The sequence below is a fragment of the Phragmites australis genome, chromosome 17 (assembly GCF_958298935.1).
Source record: "Phragmites australis chromosome 17, lpPhrAust1.1, whole genome shotgun sequence".
NCBI classification, from domain to species: domain Eukaryota; kingdom Viridiplantae; phylum Streptophyta; class Magnoliopsida; order Poales; family Poaceae; genus Phragmites; species Phragmites australis.
The window spans coordinates 22,591,016-22,614,611 of NC_084937.1; the positions used below are offsets into that span (position 1 = coordinate 22,591,016).

At 44.6% G+C, this 23,596-nt stretch overlaps 2 protein-coding genes across 2 annotated transcripts; both read left to right on the forward strand.

Annotated features, from left to right (window-relative positions):
• The first annotated feature begins 252 nt into the window (after positions 1–252).
• Positions 253–3,834, forward strand: LOC133896563 (subtilisin-like protease SBT1.8). Its single transcript, XM_062337158.1, has 2 exons — positions 253–2,058; positions 2,888–3,834. The coding sequence occupies exons 1-2, from the start codon at positions 417–419 to the stop codon at positions 3,556–3,558; spliced, it is 2,313 nt and encodes a 770-aa protein (XP_062193142.1). The 5' UTR covers positions 253–416; the 3' UTR covers positions 3,559–3,834.
• An 11,101-nt stretch (positions 3,835–14,935) lies between these two features.
• On the forward strand, positions 14,936–17,047 carry LOC133897554 (trimethyltridecatetraene synthase-like). Its single transcript, XM_062338318.1, has 2 exons — positions 14,936–15,968; positions 16,230–17,047. Exons 1-2 carry the CDS (start codon positions 15,042–15,044, stop codon positions 16,860–16,862), a joined length of 1,560 nt encoding a protein of 519 aa, XP_062194302.1. The 5' UTR covers positions 14,936–15,041; the 3' UTR covers positions 16,863–17,047.
• The last annotated feature ends 6,549 nt before the right edge of the window (positions 17,048–23,596 follow it).

Below are 23,596 nucleotides of genomic sequence, written 5' to 3' on the forward strand. Positions count from 1 at the left end.
GGCGGACTTGCATGATGGGCATGCAGACGATCCGTAATGCGTTTTTTCTCGCCTCATTGTCAGGCTCGTGCGGTGTATAGCACTATAGCACCGGGGGAAAGTCGACGTTGACACCAAGGGTTGCACGTTTGCAGGCGAGGAATGCTACACGTACGTCAGTACGTGCGTATGAACATTTTCGGTGGTGATATGCAGGGCACACGATCCGGGATGCAGCAGGTCGGATATGCTTTGCTTGCACTGATGGTGCAATGAAATTAGGCTTTAGAATTATGTTGATGTACATATATAGAAAAAGAGAAAAAAGTTCAAAAGGAGTAAGTGTCTACAGTGGGTCGTTTGATGCCATCTGGTTCTTTATTTGAACCGGACGCCTCGCACGGACTCACTTCACTCCCTCACACTCCATAGTCGCCATGCTCCCCATGCAGCAACCGCTCATTCTCTTCCTCCTCCTCTTCGTCGTCTCGACCACCTATGCCCTCGCCTCCGGCGCCGACGCCGATGCCGGCGCGGCAACCTACATTGTCTACCTGAACCCCGTGCTCAAGCCGTCCCACTATGCCACGCACCTCCATTGGCACCACGCCCACCTCGACTCCCTCTCCCTGGACCCGTCTCGCCACCTCCTCTACTCGTACACCACGGCCGCGCCGTCCGCATTCGCCGCCCGACTCCTCCCATCCCACGTTGCGGCGCTCCGCAGCCACCCCGCTGTTGCGTCGGTCCATGAGGACGTCCTCCTCCCGCTCCACACCACGCGCTCCCCTTCGTTTCTCCACCTCCCGCCGTACAATGGGCCTGAAGCGGACGGCGGGGGTTCCGACGTTATCATCGGCGTGCTCGACACCGGCGTCTGGCCCGAGAGCCCCAGCTTCGGGGATGCCGTTCTGGGACCCGTGCCGTCTCGGTGGCGCGGGAGCTGCGAGACCAATGCCACCGACTTCCCCTCCTCAATGTGCAACCGCAAGCTCATTGGCGCCCGCGCCTTCTTCCGGGGCCTCTCGGCGAGCGGTGGGAATGGCTCTCGCATCAGTTCTGACCTCATGTCGCCAAGGGACCGTGACGGGCACGGCACGCACACCGCGTCCACGGCAGCCGGGGCCGTCGTGGCCAAGGCAAGCCTCTTCGGGTACGCGTCGGGCACGGCTCGGGGCATGGTTCCCGGGGCACGCGTCGCGGCGTACAAGGTGTGCTGGAGGCAGGGGTGCTTCAGCTCTGACATTCTGGCGGGCATGGAGCAGGCCATCGATGACGGCGTAGATGTGCTCTCGCTGTCGCTCGGTGGCGGCGCGTTCCCGCTATCGCGCGACCCCATCGCAATCGGCGCGCTCGCGGCCACCCGCCGCGGCATCGTCGTCTCGTGTTCCGCGGGGAACAGCGGGCCGTCCCCGTCGTCCCTGGTGAACACTGCCCCGTGGATAATCACGGTCGGCGCGGGCACGCTCGACCGAAACTTCCCGGCGTACGCCGAGCTCGGAAACGGCGAGACCCACGCCGGCATGTCTCTCTACTCTGGCGATGGGCTCGGTGACGACAAGTTCCCTATGGTGTACAACAAGGGCATCCGCGCGGGCAGCAATGCGAGCAAGCTCTGCATGGAGGGCACGCTGGACGCCGCGGTGGTGAAGGGCAAGGTGGTCCTGTGCGATCGGGGCGGCAACTCGAGGGTGGAGAAGGGGCAGGTAGTGAAACAGGCCGGCGGTGTCGGGATGGTGCTCGCGAATACCGCCCAGAGCGGCGAGGAGGTCGTGGCGGACAGCCACTTGCTCCCGGCGGTCGCCGTCGGCGCCAAGAGTGGCGACGCCATAAGGAGGTACGTGGAGTCGGACGCCAACGCGGAGGTGGCGCTAACCTTCGCCGGCACCGCGCTCGACGTGCGCCCGGCGCCGGTGGTGGCCGCGTTCAGCTCCCGTGGGCCGAACAGGCAGGTGCCGCAGCTACTCAAACCGGACGTGATCGCCCCGGGGGTGAACATCCTTGCCGGGTGGACAGGGTCCCTCGGGCCGACCGGGTTGATCGCCGACGAGCGGCGGTCGCCGTTTAACATCTTATCAGGTGAGTGCACGCGTTGCTTCCTCTGTACCACTGTCGGACTGACTCTGTTGCGTAGTGCAGACAACTTAGCTTTACGGTCCTCGTGCTCAAAATTGGTACTTCCGCTAGTAGCCGTGTAAGGGTGAAAATGGACGCATATTCCACTGCCAAAAGGTCTGCAAAGCAAATACGAGATATAATAATGGCTATCCAATATTATTAGTATATAATTTTATATTTCAGAAAAAAATAGTATATAAGATGACTGATCTAAAATATCCGAGTGTTAGATGTTACGAAAAAATTTATTATAATTTTACTTAAAAATATGATAATATATAGATAAATTATTATATATCCGTAAACAAATAGTATTAAATGTTTTTGTTTTTATATTTCAGCGATCATTATCTCTATACTCATTTTGATTGCACCTCTATACTGTTTAATGTGCTATATAGAGATGCAAATAAAGTGATTTTTTTTTTTATCTATATGACTAACTAAAAACTTACAATACTATCCGTTCTGACCCTAACTCCGAGAAAAATATAAGATAGAATATATGATAAAAAATAATTATTTGATACTATATGCTTCCAACTCTAACAAAAAAAAATGTAAAATATGATCCATAATGACCTATAATCGTCTGTATCCGATCATTACACCCCTATAGCCGTGTATGAACGTTATTATTGTTGTGATCGTTTTTGGGTAGCAGCTTGCCTTTTTTGGCCATGATGTTGTTAGCTTTTTGGGTGCAGTTCGCGTGCGTAGAAAATATGATATGCCCGACACTCGACAGGCTTTAGCAGCACGACATTCTGACACGCATTCGGTGATGCAGGGACATCCATGTCGTGCCCGCACATCAGCGGCCTCGCGGCGTTCGTGAAGGCGGCGCACCCGGACTGGAGCCCCAGCGCCGTCAAGTCTGCGCTCATGACCACCGCGTACACCGTCGACAACACCGGCTCGCCCCTCCTCGACGCCGCGACCAACGCCACGGCCACGCCGTGGTCCTTCGGCTCCGGCCACGTGGACCCCGTCAGGGCCCTTTCCCCGGGCCTCGTCTACGACGCCTCCGTCGACGACTACGTCGCTTTCCTCTGTACCGTCGGCGTCTCGCCGCAGCAGATCCAGGCTATCACGGCGGCGGGCCCGAACGTGACGTGCACGCGCAAGCTGTCCAGCCCCGGGGACCTCAACTACCCGTCCTTCTCCGTCGTGTTCGCCCGGGGGTCGCGCAGCACCGTGAAGTACCGGCGCGAGCTGACCAACGTCGGGGACGCCGGAGCCGAGTACACCGTCAAGGTCACCGGCCCCAGCGACGTCAGCGTGAGCGTCAAACCGGCGAGACTCCTGTTCAGGCTGGCCGGGGGCAAGCTCAGGTACACCGTCACGTTCAAGTCCGCGAACGCCAGGGGGCCCATGGACCCCGCCGCGTTCGGGTGGCTGACGTGGAGCAGCGACGAGCACGAGGTCCGGAGCCCGATATCGTACTCGTGGGGGATGTAGCACTGGTCGCTAACTAAACCAGCATTTAGCCGTGCCGGTGGAGTGATCGGCGGCGATGATGGGAGTGTTCCGGCGGCCGGAAAAATTCTGTCTTCAGGCGAAGCTAGGCGCCCGTCAATAATGATCTGAATTTTGCTTGCTTCGCGATTCATTCACCAACTCGGAATTGTATAAGGCTGTATTGATTCGTTGTATCAGCTGCCAGCCCAGCAAGTTACTGTATCTCTTGATCGAATATAATCAGCTGCTGCCCGTGTTCTTAATGGTTTTGTACTAGTGCACACGCAGCAAGCACAACTTTCCCAGAATGGGGAACGGGGTAGTGGGCTGGCTGCGAAGCCCAGCAAAGCAGAAAGCGCTGGCTGCTCCCCAGTCTCCACTGTTGTTTTTTGAATTGCGATTAATGTAGAGAATCACTGGATGAACAGTGTAATGAGTCAACCGCTATAGTAGTCTGTATTAATTAATCAAATATTACTGTAGTAAGACTGTAGCAACAGTGATGTGGTGTACTGTAGCACCTCGTTTTATGGATCACCTTCAGCCCGAGGTTGTAGCCGGGGCACATCCGCTGGCCGGACCTCGATCGGCAGCATTTCATAGTCCTGCTCCTCCACGATTTTGGATGCTTGACGACTTCAGAAGTAACGCGGAGACAACTTAATTTGTGCGGCATTAGAGTTGGCTAGAATTCAGATTAGTGAATTAAGAGTAGGTGATGTACAAAGTAAAGACTAGTAGTATATTCTTGCTGGATCAGAAATTAAAGATTTACTAATGCAGCTCGCGTTTTGCACCATTCTGATTGGAGATAGCCAACCCAACAAAATCAGCTGCCGCTAAGATGTACTAACACAAATACTTGCAGTACGGTACAGCTCATGTCCTCAGTTTCAAAATTCAAGTCTTCGTTTTAGCTATAGCATCCATCGTCTTAAGCCACAATATTTCTAAGCAAAATTAGACTGTAGTTACCGTAAGGATGTGGCTATGCTGGAAGACTCAAAAAGTGTGGCTCACTAAAGAGCACTGCAAAATTATGGCACCATGTCGAAAGATCCAGCCCATAAAAACCAGGTCTAGCCAAGAGAGAAGTTCAGTGAAATTGTGGGTTTTACCATTCGGGTTGGTCCGTTGGACATATCGATGTTTAAATAGATTCCTGGCAATTGTTAGGGACGAGTGATGATGTCTGCTTAATATGTCAGTGCGTCAAAGTTTAATAAGTTAAACGCAAGTACTCTTGTTTGATGTCAGTAAGCACAAACGTGGTTTCCAAGCATTCGTTGCGAACGCCTCATGGAAGTCCTCTCAATTTTTTTGAGAGAGAACCTCATGAAAAAGTCCTCTGCTCAGCGTCTCCGACCTTGGCATGTGGACAGAGGAACTACGCTAGCCCCGGCCAAGTTTCGCTTGAATAGTTTTATTCTATTGACCACTTAACCTAGACCATCCCGGTCTCTAACGTGGGAATTTACGGCGGACAACTAGAATAGTATGTCACCGTTCCTACTTGTGGTTTAACCAAGGGATACCAATATCCCGATCTCTACATATTGTGATGCACATAGCCGATAATTATTAAAAAGTTTTCATTATATTTTAGGCAACTCCGTCTATCACATAGCCACCACATAACCTCTAGGCAATAGAAGTTTAACAAATAGCTAATGTTCATCGTCAAATATCTAATCTATTGCTAAACATCCACCCGTTTTAGAAGATGATGTATACGATAGTTGTCTCCATTGTGCTTATTCCTCCTTCTGTAACAAAAACATCCACCCGTTTTAGAAGATGATGTATACGATAGTTGTCTTCATTGTGCTTATTCCTCCTTCTGTAACAAAGACTAGAACCTAATACAGTGTGCAGCCTTGAAAATTACTTGCGTAGAAGAGTGAATCCTTGCCTTATCAAAAACGGTATTATTTCGATTGAGCATAGTGTTCAACAAATAGCACAAGTCCCAATTCAAATTTCTTTTTAAGATTTTTCCCTATTCCTATTAGCTAGGATCCAAACATGTTGGATACACTAAAAGGAGGTTGTAGGCCAAAAGTAATGTGCATGTTCTTCATATAAACTTTGCAAAATTACAGTCAAATAAAAGGTGTTGAATAGTCTTATTTATATTAAAAAACAACATTTTTCACTACCCTGCTAATTTATTTTAATAAGTTGTCTTTAGTAAGTATGACACCATTACATACAAACCACATGAATACCATAATATTTTAGAGGGAGTTTTAACTTCCACACATAATGGTTGTGTGCTATGTTGTTACATTCTAACAGTGCTTTATACATTGAGTGGACCAAAAATTGTCCATTTTGATTCAATGACCATTTGAATGCATACGGTTTATCATTTATTTGGACTCGCTTAAAATCTTTTCACTAAGCTATGCCAGACCTCTAGCTTATTCCCCACCAGTGCCCATCTAAACAAGATATTTAGGGGGCCGAGCTAAGAACATCTGATATTATGGCATGCTTTCTTATGTGCAATATTATATAAGATAGGGTATTGTTCGCTTAGTGTACATACTTAAATCCAACCATTTATCTTTCCAGAACCTAATTTGTGTCTCACTCTATAGCTGGAAGTTTTTCAGATTATGGGACAATGGCTTGACATTCATTAGGCCTAACCAAAAGTGTAAGTCATCTAGTTTCTTTTTCACTTGAATCTTTTTTTATTACCTAAATATCTGCTCCTAAGTAATTTCTATCCTACTCCATCTTCATTGATTAATTTGAATAGACATTTGCTAAGTAGACACTTATTCTGGATGACTAGGTCTTGAATATGCAAACCACCCTGATCTTTTAGTCTTACCTAACATATTACATTTAGCCAGTAGTTCATTTTTTTTTATGCTCGTTACTCTAAAATCTGGACCAGTAATAATCCAATTTTATGATAATTTTCTTTTAAATTTCAAAGAATGATAGTATAAACATGGCAAGGCTAGTTGGGACTAAATTAATAAGGACTAAAGTGCCACCATATGACAAGTGTTTTTATTTCTAACTACTTAATTTCTTCTAGAATCGCTCCTTTACCGTTGGAATGGCTAACTCATTCCTCGTAGGTTAACTGACTCCTAGTCTTACGTCTAGCTCCTGTACATGCGTAGTGGCTTGATTATAGAATCTGGTTAGTTGATTTCTAACCTGTACGTGTATTTTACTCAATCACTGAGCAATGCAGAACTTGTGTGTGTTGCCAACTACTCGCTCTGCTTTCACTTACATGGTATCAGTTATTGTTCGATTCTGAAACACAATCTTCCACTGCTCCTCCCTTCCTCCACAATGAGTTCGTCTGATTCCTCCTCCTCCTCTTCCCATGATTTTGACTCTGATTCACCCGACTCGCCCACTTGTTCGCCAATGACCAAGCCTGACGTGCTCACGCCAACGGCCTTGTCCGTCGCGCCCACACTCACGGACGCATCTCCAACTGCCTCCTCTGTGTCATGTGGTACGACTACACCTTCTCCTCCGCCCGCAGCCACCGCTAACGCTTCTCCTTCAACACGTCACCACATGGTCACTAGGCTCCACTGCGTCGTCGTCATGCCTAACCCCCGCTACGCCACCGTGGTTTCCACCGATGAACCTGTGTCGATGCCCTCTTCCGTCTGCGCTGCTCTACGCGAGCCGGTGTGGCGTGCAACTATGCATGAAGAATTTGACGCCTTGCGCACCAACAACACCTGAACTCTGGTTCCACGCCCGATCAATGCCAATGTCATCTCTGGCAAGTGGCTCTTCCGCCATAAGTTCTAGGTAGATGGCACGCTCGAGCGGTATAAAGCCCGTTGGGTGGTACGTGGTTTCTCATAGCGGCAAGGGGTTGATTTCGATAAAACCTTCTCTCCTGTTGTCAAGCTAGCTTCTATCCGGACAGTGCTTCACCTCGCCACATCTCCCCGGTGGCCTGTGCATTAGTTAGACGTGAAGAATGCATTCCTTCATGACAAACTTAATGAGTGCGTCTACCGCATGCAGCCGAAGGGCTTCATCGACGACAACTGCCCCTCGCACGTGTGCCTTCTGTCTCAATCTCTTTATGGCCTAAAACAGGCACTGCACGCTTGGTACATGCGGTTCGCATCCTATCTGTGCACCCTGGGTTTCACAACCACCATCTCCGACACGTTGTTGTTCGTACTACGATGGGGCAACAAGTTCGCATACCTGCTCCTCTATGTTGATGATATCATGCTCACGGCTTCTTCCCAATCGCTCCTGCAAGGCATCATCAACAACCTTCAAAGCGAGTTTGCCATGAAGGATATCGGACCTCTGAGCTTCTTCCTTGGTGTTAAGGTGCAACAGACCAACTATGGATTCTTCCTGCCGCAAGCTCAGTATGCTGAAGACCTTCTTGACCGTGCGAACATGGCTAACTGCAAACTGGCGCCTACGCCGGTCGACACGAAGCCAAAGCTCTCCACCGCATCGGACACTCTAGCCTCTAACACATCATTCTATCAGAGCATCATGGGGGCATTGAAATATTTGACATTGACGAGCGTCGATATGACTTATGCAGTGTAGCAGCTATGCTTGCGCATGCAAAAGCCTCGTGACATTCACTGGAACTTGGTTAAGCGTGTTCTACGGTACGTACGGGGCACAGTGGATCATGGCCTTCACATCCATGCTTCGTCAAGCTCGAACATCATCGCTTACTCGGACGCCGATTGGGTTGGTTGCCCGGACACACAGCGTTCCACATCGAGATACTGCATCTTCCTCGGCAGTTCACTGGTCTCGTGGTCTTCAAAGCGGTAACCAACGGTCTCATGGTCCAGCATGGAGGCTGAATACCGTGCCATCGCAAACGTAGTCGCTGAGTGCTGTTGGTTGCGGTAGTTGCTTGGAGAGCTTCATGTCAACCTCGGTAAAGCCACTGCGATCTACTGTGACAACGTGTCTGCTATCTACCTCTCACAGAATCCCATTCATCACCGACGCACCAAGCATATAGAGTTGGATATCCACTCTATGCGCGACAAAGTTTCCCTCGGTGAAGTCCGCGTCATGCATGTTCCTTCGAGCCAACAATTTGCCCACATCATAACCAAGGGCCTTTCAACGTCGGCGTTTGAGGAGTTCAAGTACAGTCTCTGCATCGGCACCGGTGACGCATCGACTGTGGTGGGGTGTTGGAACGGCTAACTCGTTCCTCGTAGGTTAACTAACTCCTAGTCTTACGCCTAGCTCCTGTACATGCGTAGTGTTTTGATTATAGGATCCAATTAGTTGATCTCTAACCTATGCGTGTATATGTACTCGATCACTGAGCAATGCAGAACTCGTGTGTGTTGACAATTACTCGCTCTGCTTTCACTTACATTTACCATTTTCCAATCTTTATTACTTATTTTCCTGCTATGCATGAGTATACCTAAAAATCTGATTGGGTAGTCTCACATCTCACATCCAAACAAATGTATATGTTCTTATGGTTTTATAGTCTCTCCATAACAGAACAACTCACTCTTACATCCAAACAAATATAAGGTCTGACAATTGCTCGAACGCACATAGCTTTATATTTTTAGGTTTGAGTAACCCACCTTGCAAATTCTTGGTGCATCTCAGGTGCAAATAGGCTAAAAGTTTGAAAATCTACAGATTTGTTAGAAGCTTAGTTCTAGCAAACTCTTAAAAATTCTTGAGTTGTAGAAACGTATTATTTTACATTCATGCAAATTTTGATGTGTAAATTCGGTCAGGTTTTTAAGATAAAAAATGACAAATTTCAGATGCAATTCACTCCAAGACATTTTTCCCTTGGTGCTATTGCATATGAATTTTGTGTTTTTTATTTTTATCTCGCTAATGGAATCAAATTTTAAATTTAAATTTGTCTTTTTTAACTCATGTTGTTAAAGAATTTTTTGAACTTCCAGGTAGGGTTTATAAGAAATGTGCACCTTCAAAAAACTAACCTCGTTTCACCGCCGAAAACTCTCAATTCACCAAACCTTTGTCGTTGAATTTTACCTCAACGCTTTTTTAGGAGAAGCAATGACTTTATGAACTCCTAGAAATATTCAGAAGCATATTTAACAACCAAACATTGCGACCAAATGAGTCGTTGCAGCCTTGGCTAGGCAATGAGCTTCGCCATTGGATTCCCTTTTTTAACGATTTTTTTTTTAAACGGTACCGTTGGATTCCCTGCTTTCATGACGAAAAACCACGTCTTGGATTTGCGAACACATGTGCTTGATATCTTCAATCATCATACTATAGCATCTCAGGTTTATCTCATTTATGTTGCTCACCACCTCTAAACAATTTGATGCAACCACCATATTTGTCGCACCAATGTCCAGCGCAAGGGCTACAGTTTCATTGCAGGCTAGTGCTTATGAAGCCGATTCTATGAGAATCGTGTCTGCGTTTATGTAATGTAGTTAATCTTCATGGTTCTTTTTTTAAACCAGAGTTGTAATCATTGTCATTAATTTAATATAGCATGTGCTCTGTTATGAAAAAAATTGGCGGGTGTGTTATCCCGTCATATGCCACTGCGCTAGCTGCCACATACAGCATCTTCCAACCGGGGTAAATCTGGAGCGGTTGGAGTAAGACCAATTTCAGCAGTAGAGTTATCCAGTGCTATAGTACTCCGTAAAGTACTGTAGTACTGAAAATCGATCACCAGTGCGCCAGTGACAAACAGTGACGCTACAGTGTTGCAGAGGGAGAGTCCGTATTTTTGGCTACCGTAGCAGCACGCATCACTGCAGCGTACTGTAGCACACTGTTGGTAGTGGACGAAATTGGATCCGGAGGCAGGAAAACGTGTTGGTACTGTAGCAGCACTGTAGGTATACTATTCACAGAAGCTGCCAGTAAGGTTGGAGAGAGAAAAAGAAGAGTAGAAGATAGGAAATGAGGTAGCTGCTGGAGATGAAAAAAATAAGGGATGCTGTAATAGTATTTTTGAGAATGAAAATTTAAGATAGCTGCTGGAGATGACCTAATTTACTTCGATGCTTGAGCTTGCTCGTATCACGTATCAATACTATATCCTAACAGTAAAATAATTGGCACCCTCTCAGGGCTCTGCTACTGTAGCAACGGGCCTTAAGTACGTGTATATATACGTACACATATATGCATACATATATACTTATATGTATATACATACGTATACATATAGGTATACATATATATGTATATATATATGTTTTTTTCCAAAAATTCTAGAAAAATATCAAAATGAATATTAGTTACATTAATAAATTAGCTGAAAAAATGTAAAATGCAAAGAAAAATATCTAAAACTCAAAAAATATGAAACAAATTTTTTTAGGTTAGTATTACTTGCACCTACATGTTAAAACTATGTGCATGCATAAAAGTACTATTATTTTCTCTATAATTAATTTAATGTGTTTAACATTAATAATTTTATAAATAAATATTGAAATGTACAAAATTTATAAACTTAATTTTTAGTCTTCTTTTATCGTGCTCTACACAGTAAAACAAAAATAGGTATGGCGTACGCGTGCCAATCAAACTAGTGCTTCTCAAATCTGGACTTCTGGGATTCTTGAGTGAGCCCCAACAACATCCAGAGAGACTACGCCACATATGTGACCTATGTACGCTCGACGCACATCCAGCCGAGCAATGAGACGCGGTGTTTATAGAATCCTCTACGACATAGTATCTTTTTTCAGATTTTTTCATAATAATTTTGATATTGTATTGAATTTTGAGAGCAATGAGATGCAGTGTTTTTTGATTCTTTTAAGGTGTCGTCCGTTGGAAGTGCGACATCTTGAAGTGCCCATCCAACAGAGGATAGGAGCCGTGCAATATTTTAAAATGATAGTATATTTTTTACAAATGTAAAAAATAAAAAAGAATAAAAGAAAATTTCATGCATGTATATATACAGCATTTGGTAGTTCTCTCTCCTATCTGCATGCACGTAACGATATGTGCATGTTTTGCTACTTGCCTGCCCGGCCCATGTATGGCCTGAATATGCAGATGATTTCTTTCACTTCCTTTTCCGCTCGATCGCTCAGCTAGTAGTAACTGAATTCTATCCAATTTTTCTTTTTTCCTTGCAACATCACTTTAAATCTATCATCATACTGCTTATATATCAGTTCTTTTGATTCATAACACGTTTTGATTTTCTTTATTTTTCCTTTCTATTCTTCATTTTTTTTCTCTTACTTTTTCATTTGCTTTTTTCTTTATATTTTGTTTATGACCATTTTAGTTATTTATTTTAATCGATAAAATGGTGAGAAAAGGCAATATAATAGTAGAACACATGAGATAAACCGATGGAACACTTGCGCTAAACTAGTGAAACATTGGCAGTATACTAGCGGAACGTTGAAAATAAACTAGTAGAACATTGGTGGTATACCGGTGGAACATTAAAAATAAACTAGTGGAACAATACTCATGAACTAATGGAAGAATATAGAAGAATTAGTGGAACAATAACTCATGAATCAGTAGAACAATGCTTAAGAACTAGTATAACATTGCTGATTGCTCATCTACTACATCCCTTAATGTTAGAAAGTTGAATTTAAAACAAAAATAATTATCCAATTCAGTGGAGCAAAGTTTTGGTATGGCCTGAGCAGCAGACACCGACACCTATTCACACTAGCACGCAGCAGGCGATGGCGTGAGGCGCACAGGCACTCGTGAGTGGCGTGTCGCTGATTGGTGGTCATAGTTACATCATTCCTAACCATTTTCTTTTTATTTTGTTCTTTTTTGGATTTTTTTTTCTATTTTTTTCATCTTCAACCGTTTTTCTCGAGAGATTCGTAAAGTGAAAGAAGAGAGAATCACATCTTAGAGAGAATAAATTTATAAATCTCTTCGCAAAATGAACCGTGAAAAGAAATGCTAAAGAGAACGAAAATCTTTTTGTGAAAAAATTCTAAGTCGCGAAAGAAATCTATTAGACATGATGAAGAGACTTCTGAACTTTTAGTTGCTGATCCTCTTACGAGGAAGCTGCTGCGTAACACCACCGTAGAAACCCACAAATTGTGACAGTAATTTCATATGGTTGTGCAAGATGACCAAAGGCCCCTCTCAAAATGAGCAAAAAAGTAAAAGAAAAGAGAATGACCAGCGAAGGTCAAATCATGAACACACGATCTGCACTCGGTAATACGAAACTTACCATTTCCTTCACCGTCACAGCTAGAATCCGACAGATGGGTGACGCCAGCGGCAAAAAAGATAGCCTCAGTTTAGAGCAAGTGGCAAGCCCATCGCTGTCGCCAAAGCAAACCCCGAACAGTGTCACGCCAACTTACCAGCTCTCGGTCGGTCCATGGTCAGACAACCGTTTCAAATGGTTAGTCCACAGGTCCAACTATCATCAATAATCCATGGTGTTTCTCAGTACTGTCCCGGCAACTCCCCACGCAATTATAAGTAAAGATCATTAGAGAAGTCCGACGGAATCAGCTCACAACACGCACTGCTAATAGCCGATCGAACTGCATCAGAATTCAGAATAGGACATTGAGCAGCAACTTCTTATACTACTAACCAATTCTTTGGGTAGGGTCTGCATCAGAGCATGTTACCTGCTCCGGAATCAACAAAATTATGCTAACAATTTCGAGTCAAGCCTCAAGTCTTGAGGATTACCGTATCTCTTTCACACTAGGGCGTGCTACCAATTTCGAGTCGGTCACTGCTGGCGTTTTCAGGATAGCAATGTGCTCCCCCTTTATTTGCAAAGTGTCCAAGTCTTGAGGATTAGTGTATCTCTTCCACACTAGGGCGTGTTACTTGCTGCTAATCGGGATGCGAGGATGTATCTGCCGAGACGAATCTCCACGAGATAAACCGCACTGGATGTCCCCAAGGACCGAAGCTGATCGCATGATTTTACCTACTTGCGTTATCGTTAACCTGTATCCCCCCACCATCTCACATCACAGATCGAATCGTCTCGCAGATTGTGTTAGGCAGGTGACGCCATACGGGGCCGAAGCAGGAAGCGATGCATGTCATACTAATGGTGCGCGTCAATTAGCAAGGGTTCAGTGCAGAAAGCGGCAGCACCTTGATTTGAGAAGATTTCGGGCAAAACGTGCGCACTGAAATCTGCGCCCTGACTAGTCAGCTTTCACGTGCCATTTCGGTTTGCCCTAGTGCTTGATCACTGATGCCGCCCTATGTGGCCATAAGCGTCGCAAATCCTTTTTTCCTCCCACCCTTAATTTGCCTGCTCAGTTGATCATGTAGTGATCGCTGAAAAGGATGTGGTATGGAATGCTCCCACTGTGCATCATGAACAAAACAAAATCTGTCACCTGTGTCAGCGGTGAATTTTCCCCCTCAGAGTACGTCAGGGATGAAATGTAAATGGCTGTATCTGATCAATCAGAGATTCAGAGTACCGTCACAGTCATTTGGAAGATCGACTTGGAACTTAACACAAACAGGCTGCAGTAATTGTGCCATAACCAACAATCTGTCAGAGTTTCTACTGCTAAACGTACTTGCATCTTCCGAACCAACTGCAGAGCTGATGAGTAATGAATGATTTATAATTATATATATAATAGAAATATGTTATATTTTTAGAACTGTTATCCACAGTATACAGATCATACTATAGGTTTCACAACCGTTATAAAGTAAATAAGGCATATGTTGATAGTTTAATCGGTTTATCATGTTTTATATGAAAATCATCTCTGAATTATGAAAGAGTGCTTCATATACTCGAAAGTAATATAATATGAGAATGTTACACTATCAGGTTATGTTTACTTTAACTCAACTATATAAGAAGTTGAGGAGGTATGCTAAAAGAATTGAGTCCAAGCCAAACAATTAGATTCCGGGCTAGAAGGAGAAAAGAAAAGATCGGACAAGCAGAGCAAACCTAGCCACATAGAAATATAAACAACTCATTATTCACATAAAGTCATACCTGATTAAATTCATCTAATAAGGATTTTAGATTAAGATTCGATCTAGAAACATCCTCATTATATACTTTTTAAAAATAATTAAGGAAAATATATGTCAGGCTATTATCTTAAGAAATACTTAAATTTATATAAAATCTTGTATCTTTCTCTTCGATATACATGATTAATGATCAAATATCTTACTATTAAATAAAGATTTGCATAATAGATTTTATGGATCGTGGGCCCTGCACGTGTTTCTGGGGAGACCAAAGTCGTCGCCGTTCCCACGTCAAGAAAACGTTCCTCCGTCAAGTTTTCTTTTCTCTAGTCGTCTCCAATTTCCCCGTCCATTCCCACCAAGTGACCCTGCAACTTACACACGCGTTCCACCACTCCGCCTCCTATAAGAAGCCTGCGCGCGCTCCGGAACCATCTCATCAGCTCAAGACATTACTTGACCATCCACTTCCATCACCAGCAGCTGTCCACGTCGGCACAGCAACCTCTAGCTCGACTCCAATGGAGCTGCCACCATGGGTGTCCTTCCTCGGCGTCGTGTTCGCCACCGTGCTCTTCCTCAAAGCCGTCCTCCGCCGCCGCAGCCGCGCTTACAACCTCCCGCCGGGCCCCAAGCCGTGGCCAATCATCGGCAACCTCGACCTCGTGGGCGCGCTGCCGCACCGCTCCATCCACGAGCTCTCCAAGAAGTACGGCCAGCTCATGTACCTACGGTTCGGTTCGTTCCCCGTCGTCGTCGGCTCGTCGGTGGAGATGGCCAAGTTCTTCCTCAAGACCCACGACGTGGTGTTCACGGACCGGCCCAAGACCGCCGCCGGCAAGTACACCACCTACAACTACCGCGACATCACCTGGTCCCCCTACGGCGCGTACTGGCGCCAGGCGCGGAAGATGTGCCTCACCGAGCTCTTCAGCGCCAAGCGGCTCGAGTCGTACGAGTACATCCGCTGCGAGGAGGTGCGCGCGCTGCTGCGGGACCTGCACGCAGCGTCCGGCCGCGGCAGCGCCGTGATGCTCAAGGACTACCTGTCCACGGTGAGCCTGAACGTGATCACCCGCATGGTGCTCGGCAAGAAGTACCTGGACAAGGAGGAGGTGGCGGCGCAGGGCGGCGGGTCGGTGAGCACGCCGGAGGAGTTCAAGTGGATGCTCGACGAGCTGTTCCTGCTCAACGGCGTGCTCAACATCGGCGACTCCATCCCGTGGCTCGACTGGATGGACCTGCAGGGGTACATCAAGAGGATGAAGAAGCTCAGCAAGATGTTCGACCGGTTCCTGGAACACGTCGTCGAGGAGCACAACCAGCGGCGGCTGCGCGAGGGCAAGAGCTTCGTCGCGAAGGACATGGTCGACGTGCTGCTGCAAATCGCGGACGACCCTAACCTTGAGGTCGAGCTCAACCGGGAGAGCGTCAAGGCTTTCACTCAGGTGACTCTCAATATATTCTTTCCCAACGGCCATATGCTGAACTGGAGTAGGATTCCGCTTCTATTCGTTCTGTTTTTTCTCGCATACATCTGCAAGCATGGTTTTTTTTCAGACCCGGGCCGTATCCAAGTCCAACACGTCGCCGAATTCTCATCACCTAATCAACACAAATTCGATAATTGTTTGAGAAATTAAAGTCGTGCGATCATCATGACCACTTCGAGAATGTCACTTGACCACCATCTCAAATGGCACGTGCAGGACCTCATCGCCGGCGGCACGGAGAGCTCGGCGGTCACGGTGGAGTGGGCCATCTCGGAGCTCCTCAAGAAGCCCGAGGTAATCGCCAAGGCCACCGAGGAGCTGGACCGCGTCATCGGCCGCGGCCGCTGGGTCACGGAGAAGGACATCCCTCACCTCCCCTACGTCGACGCGATCGTCAAGGAGACCATGCGGCTGCACCCTGTCGCGCCCATGCTGGTGCCCCGCCTGTCCCGCGAGGGCACGTCCGTGGGAGGCTACGACATCCCCGCCGGCACGCGCGTGCTCGTCAGCGTGTGGTCCATCGGCCGCGACCCCGCGCTGTGGGACGCGCCCGAGGAGTTCGCGCCGGAGCGGTTCCTCGGCAGCAAGCTCGACGTGAAGGGGCAGGACTACGAGCTGCTGCCGTTCGGCTCCGGGCGGCGGATGTGCCCCGGGTACAGCCTCGGGCTCAAGGTGATCCAGGTGAGCCTCGCCAACCTGCTGCACGGCTTCGCGTGGAGGCTCCCCGACGGCGTGACGAAAGAGGAGCTGAGCATGGAGGAGATCTTCGGGCTGTCCACGCCTCGCAAGTACCCGCTTGAGGCCGTCGTCGAGCCCAAGCTCCCGGCACACCTCTACACCGAGGCTTGATGTGTGCGTATTTCTTCAGTACTGTGCAGTGTCGTGTCGACTTGCTGTCAGTGTTCCTGGTGTTGTTACTTTGTATGTTTTCCTCCAAGCTTGCGTCCTGTGTTGCGTCGACTCTATAGTGGAATAATGGTGTAACTCAATATGCTTGCTTATATATACAACAAGGATAAATTCTCTGCTTAGAACATGGTGCTTCTTATTGGGCCGAGCTGGTAAAACAGTGTGTTCGGCCGCAACTACATGTTTCTAATATGTAGGATTGGGTCAGAAGACTGTAGTAGTCCTATCCTACTGGATGTTTCAGAATTGAAATTGGTGTTCTTTTTCATACTGTAAAGCTAACGATGGATAAATGATTTGAAAAGAAAAACGCTAATGATGGATAAACAATTGCAACGGCCCAGCGAGCTCTACATCATCTCGTACAGCCCAGGTCGCATGGCCCGCCTGAGACCCATATAGCTTTGATTTTTTTAAATAATATTATTTTATTAGAAAATTAAAAAATATAGTTTAAAATAGAAAATTGCAGATATAGAAGCCAGTTGGTACTCCAATTGCGTACTAGTTCCTTGTCGGCAATTGGATAGTCTATCGACATTTGGTGTGCCGACGAGTAATTTCTGACAGGTCATGTCTCCCGTAGACGATACTAAAAGAAAAAATCATATCTTTTAATATGATCTCAAATAGAGATGATCTTTATATAAAATTTATATTTATCGACAATATCTACCACTTTTATAGTTGAATACTGTTTCATTTGAATATATTTAAATACCAAAAAATGGCTAGAAATTTTAGATCTGAAAAACTAGCTTTGTAGTTTACCGTGGAACTGAAGGTGTTTCTTAGAATATGTTTCAGATTACCGATAACTTAGTTTGGAGGAGGTACTTGCAGCGAGCAATAGAGAGAGGTTGGACACATATGTTGTTTGTGCGATGGAGGAACCAGGAGGCAGTTGGGGAGTTGTAGGGCGGAGGTGCCGTGAAGGAGGGTGAACACAGGGTGGTAAACGTGATCTGAGCATTAGATGTTGGGCAATCCTTAAATGATTTGATGAAACAACTGGTGAGGAAAACAAGGGGTGCTAATTACTGGTTTATTTCAACAAGTGGAGCAGGAGGATCAGGAAGACGGGGAAGCTCGTGTGGATGACATCTCGGATAATGAGGATGATGTTCCTATCCCTGGAGACCAGAATAATCCAAATTTTACAAACCTAGTGGTTAGTGAAGGTTATCATGTGTGAGAATAAGGTGTGCCAAAGGGCTAAGTACCCTAGCAGCCAAGCTCTCAAAGATGATGTGTTTCAATGGGCTACATCGATTTGGAGGCAGTTTAGAGTGGTCAAGTTATGATGTAAGTGTCTTAATAAGGGTTGCTCGTAGCGGGTGCAATGCATTTCTAACACCGAACCAATAATCGATCAAACCAAGTTGACCAGTCTGGTTCGGTTTTTTGGTTCGATTACAAGAAATCTAGAATTTTTCAACAAAAATGATAGGATGCCTAATGGTCTGAGGATTAGAACTCTGGTGGCAAACCAGATGTACTTAATAAACATGACTTAACCACTCGAGCAAAGCATCGTTGAGTGCTATTGGAAGAAACTTTAACCATTTAATGCGTTCCTTAGCTCCATAAAAAGGCAAAAAAAAGTTCTCTTCTTGGTCAGGACTTTCCTCTATTTAGTTTCAAACATGGTCAGATGACGATCACTCTCATTTTGGGTTGGGTTAACTTGTGACGAGTCATGTTTACAATTCGCATCAAGTTTGGTAAATATGGTATTAACTAAAACTGCATCGAAATAAATTGCTATTAACCGAAACCGCACCATACACTAATGAAACACCATATTAACCAAGCAAAAAAATATCATATTAACTGATATACCGTACCTCCCAAAACCAAAGAAACTGAAAGAACAATCCTAGTTTTAAGGGAAACTATGTTGAATATTGGGAGATCTCGATAGTGGAGGACCACACTTGTCAGTTGAACGAACTGGAGAAGCAGGACATGAACTTTTCATCAAATTTTGTTACCAATGTCATGTATGCTCAGATTGTGCACAACCTGAACTATGAACATAGATCCATAATCAGGGCAATTGAGGAGAGGTATCTGTGCATCATTAGCTACGACAAGGCTTTCAGGGTGAAGAGAAAGCCAAATGAGATGAGGTTCAAGACGTACGAAGCATCGTATGATAATCTCTCATATTTGCTTCACATTATTGCTCAAAGGAACTCTGGGACTTACTATGACATTGATCACTACCTGTTGGTGAAGGAATATTGTAAGTTGGTCCTCAAGCGTGCATGCTTTGCTTTCAGAGCATGTATTCAAGCTTTCTAGCATTGTCACCATATCCTTTCCATCGATGGGACCTTCCTTACCGGCAAGTACAAAAGGTCAGATACTAACTATAATTGGTGTTGATGGAAACAACAAAATACTTCTAGTGGCCTTCACCTTTGTCAAGAATAAGAACACAAATAATTGGTATTGATTCCTGCATTGTGTTTGGATATTTGTTGTGGTGTATCGATCGGATGTTTGCCTTATCCATGACCATCATGCAGTCATTCTGAATGTAATCCTGGACCTGCAACATGGTTCGGCTGAATGCAGAAACGGACCCATCTGGCAAAATTTGCAGAGCAGGTGGTGCATGAGACATTTGGGTGCCAACTTCTTCAGCTAGTTCAAGAACAAGAACCTGATGAATTTTTTCAAGAGGTTGTGTAGTAAGAACTAACAACGGAAGTTCAATGCTTTGTGGAAAACTCTTGATGAGCTTATCACCAAGCAAATAGTAGACCACATGTGGAGGCCAATGAGGGGACATGAGGACATCCCTGTTGCTATTGGTAGCATCCCTCTAGATCCTCCAAGAATGACGAGGATGGCTAGATCATTTGTAAGGACGTTCTTCGAGTGGATCGACAATGAGCCAAAAGAGAAGTAGGATTTGCTCTATGACACCAGTGGAGTAATGTAATGAATTATGACCACAAACATAATTGAGGTATACAACTAGGTTATGAAAGGTATTAGGGGACTGCCACTAGTTGGAATTGTGAAACTCATTCTGTAAGGGACTTGCAAATATTTCATAGACTGATATACAACAACATCAATGGCAATGAATGACACTCGGTTGATCTATGGAACCAGCTTGACTCAGTACACAACTGATAAGACGAGAAGGCACAGATGCACCAGGTGAAGTTCATGGGGACTGCGCAACATCAATATAATTTTTTTATAGGGACAAGGTTAGAGGGGGTGGGCAACCATGAAAGAGTTATTTAGAAGTGTATGCTCGCTAATAAAGCTGTAATTGCACCTGCTAGAAGCCAAGGCAACTGCAAAAGTTATGCTCCTATTGTTGCTTGTGCTGAGCATGGTTTGAGGATTCAGAGGTATGTCTCCAACTACTTCATGAATGAAGCTCTCACTACTATAGAACTAGCCATAGATGGTGGCTCATCACTGCTGGTTATACAAGAATCGACAGTGAAAATGTATCACTGCCGGTTCTTAACCTCTTGCGTCTAAACCATAATAGAGTAGCTAAGAACTGACACTGATAGTCAGTATCAGTGCTAGTTCTAGCCACAAATCGGCACTAATGATTGGTACAGTATAAAGGTCGATCCCTTCTTCCATGAGGCCAACCAGAACAAAGCTGACTGACGAGCCAGCCATTTTTGCCATCCTTGCGGTTGGAGCATTCAAAATTTGGAGCAATCAAGGTGCTCCATGGTTAGTAAGATGATCTATATTTTATATTTAGTTATATTTACTTGCTAGATTGCCATATGTTTGATGGTTGGTGCTTGTTCCATGGTGATGAATTTTGAAAGGAGGTGGAGCTCCAATTGAGCTCTGATTTAGAAAAAAAAATTGCAATTTTGTCATGTGGGATGCATAGAGATAATCTATATTTCATTTGTAGTTAGATTTACTTGCTAGATTGCTCTAGATTAGAATGTAGGTGGTTGTTCTATGATGATGAGTTTTGAAAAGAGGTAGAGATCCAATTGAGATATAACTTAGGAAAAGTTTACAATTTTATCATAGTTAAATATATAGGGATGATCTATATTTTATTTGTAGTTGGATTTACTTGCTAGATTGCTCTAGGTTTGAATGTAGGTGGTTGTTCCCTGGTAATGAATTTTGGAAGGAGAAAGAGCTCCAATTGAGATATATTTAGAAAAGTCGCAATTTTGATGTATAGATATGATTTAAAGAGTATATTAAAATCACATGTAAATATATGTGGGTGCGTACGTTGAAATCTAGCTTCAATTTTCTAGTATGCGGATTGCGTATATTTTTAATGTCTTAAATTTAAATATTAATCTAATGATTTTTCTCTATTCATCAATCAACGTAGTGAATTTAACACAAGTGATAGAATATAGTGTTGTAGGAATGGCACGTCCAACCACGAGTTGCAATTGAACATGACAGATTTTGGAAGGTGGGTCCCCAACCCAGAAAAAGTGCCAGAAGTAGATGGGCCCTCAAATAAGGACCAATCAAGATGCAAGGTAATTCAATGAATTTGTTCTAGATTTTGAAATGGTTAATGGTTATAAGTTGTATGGGTTTAATTATAATGATTTGCAGATGAACCGGTTATGGATGTACAAGAATCATGGGCCAGAGTTCTTTAATAGCGTTGAGACTTTTTTAGGGCTATCGCGGGGTACAAGAAGCCAAAAAGGAAGTATGCCGATCACTATATATGTTATCCGTGTGTCGATTACAAGAACGAGAAGTAGTTTTCAAACATAGAGCTGATTCGTGCACACTTAATTTGGAGGGTTTGAAGGCTAGCTATACCCGTTGGACTGAGCACGGTGAACTTGAAGAGGTTGTGCATGAAGGTCAACCAACAATTGAAGAAGACAGAGGTAACAATATGAAAGCTAACAAAGACTTCAATATGTCGGCATTCGAAGATACTTTTATTGAGAATGACAAATGCAATACTTTTATTGGCAACAATGAAGATGACATGGAATAAATGTTACGTGATGGGGAGGGGGACTTTACAAGTGAAAGATAATATCAAAAGTTTCAACACATGGTCTAGGACTCTAAAACACCAGTTTACCTAAACTGCAAAGATAAGCACAACAAATTGCATGTGGTGCTAACACTGATGCAAATGAAGGCTAGCAATGGTTGGGCCGATAAGGGTTTCAATAAATTATTAGAATTCTTGAGGGAATTGCTTCCAAAGGGAAACGTGTTGCCCGAATATATGTACCATGCCAAGTAGATTGTGTGCCCGTTGGGATTGCAAGTAGAGAAAATACATGAATGTGAAAACGATTGCATGTTGGTCTATGGTGAGGATGCAGACTTGGAAGCGTGTCACGTTTGCAATACACCACGGCACAAGTGCAACGTTGATGATATTGAGACTGATGACGTGAGGGTGAAGAGAAAGAAGAAAAGACCCCCTATTAAGGTGGTTTGATATTTTCCTATAAGCCCCTGTTTGAAGCAATTGTTTGCTAACAAAGTGAATGCCGAGTTGATGCGATAGCACGCTGAACAACGCAAGAAAGATGGAATGGTTAGACACCCTACTGATAGCATGCAATGGAGGAGATTTGATTCAAATTACAAGATATTCAGAGATAAAGTGAGGGATATAAGATTCGGGTTGAGTATAGATGGGATGAATTCTTTCGGCAACACGATAAGTACTCATAGCACTTGGCCCGTGACTCTCTGTATCTATAACCTTCCACCTTAAATGTGTATGAAGCGGAAGTACCTTATGATACCTTTGTTGATTAGTGGACCGAATTAATTAGGGAACGATATTGATGTATACCTTAAACCATTGGTTGGAGATCTTCTTGTACTGTGGAAAGATGATGTACGTGTATGGGATGAGTACAAACGTGAGAATTTCACCCTATGCAAATGTTGTTCGTAACAATATCAGATTGGCATGCTCTTTGTAACCTATCAGGGTAGACTATAAAAGGGTACAATGGATGTGTTCAGTGCTTAGGAAACAGGGGGACGGTGGCTGACGAATAATCGGAAAATGATCTTCATGGGTCACCGTAGGTTCCTTTCTCTGGATCACCCATACTGCAAGAATAAAAAAAAGCTTTTGATGGGACAATGGAGCCTCGTCAAGCTCTTAAAATTTACACTAGAGAACACGTATTTAAGATGGTAAAGAAACTTAGAGTTGTACTTGGAAAGGGGCCAGATTGTACAAAATTCCCGGCTAGCCAACATGCTCCTATGTAGAAAAAGAGATCAATATTTTGGTTGCTATCTTATTGAAAGTATCTTATGGTCTGACACACAATCGATGCCATGCATATGGAGAAGAATGTGTTTTATAGTTTGATTGGTACCTTACTAGACATATCTGATAAAATAAAAGATACACTAAATGCATGTCTGGACTTGAAAGAAATAAACCTCGGGAAGAACCTACATTACATACAATTAGATAATAGCAAAAAAAAAAACTTCCCACAGCTTGCTACACTATGAGCAAGGAAGAGAAGATCAGCTTATGTGTTTGCTTGCATGATATCAAAGTTTTAACTGGTTACTCCTTCAACATCAGGGGCTTAGTAAACATGAAAGATAAGAAGTTAGTTGGTATGAAGTCTCATGATTGTCATGTGATGATGACGCATATGCTTCTAGTAGCAATTAGAAGTATT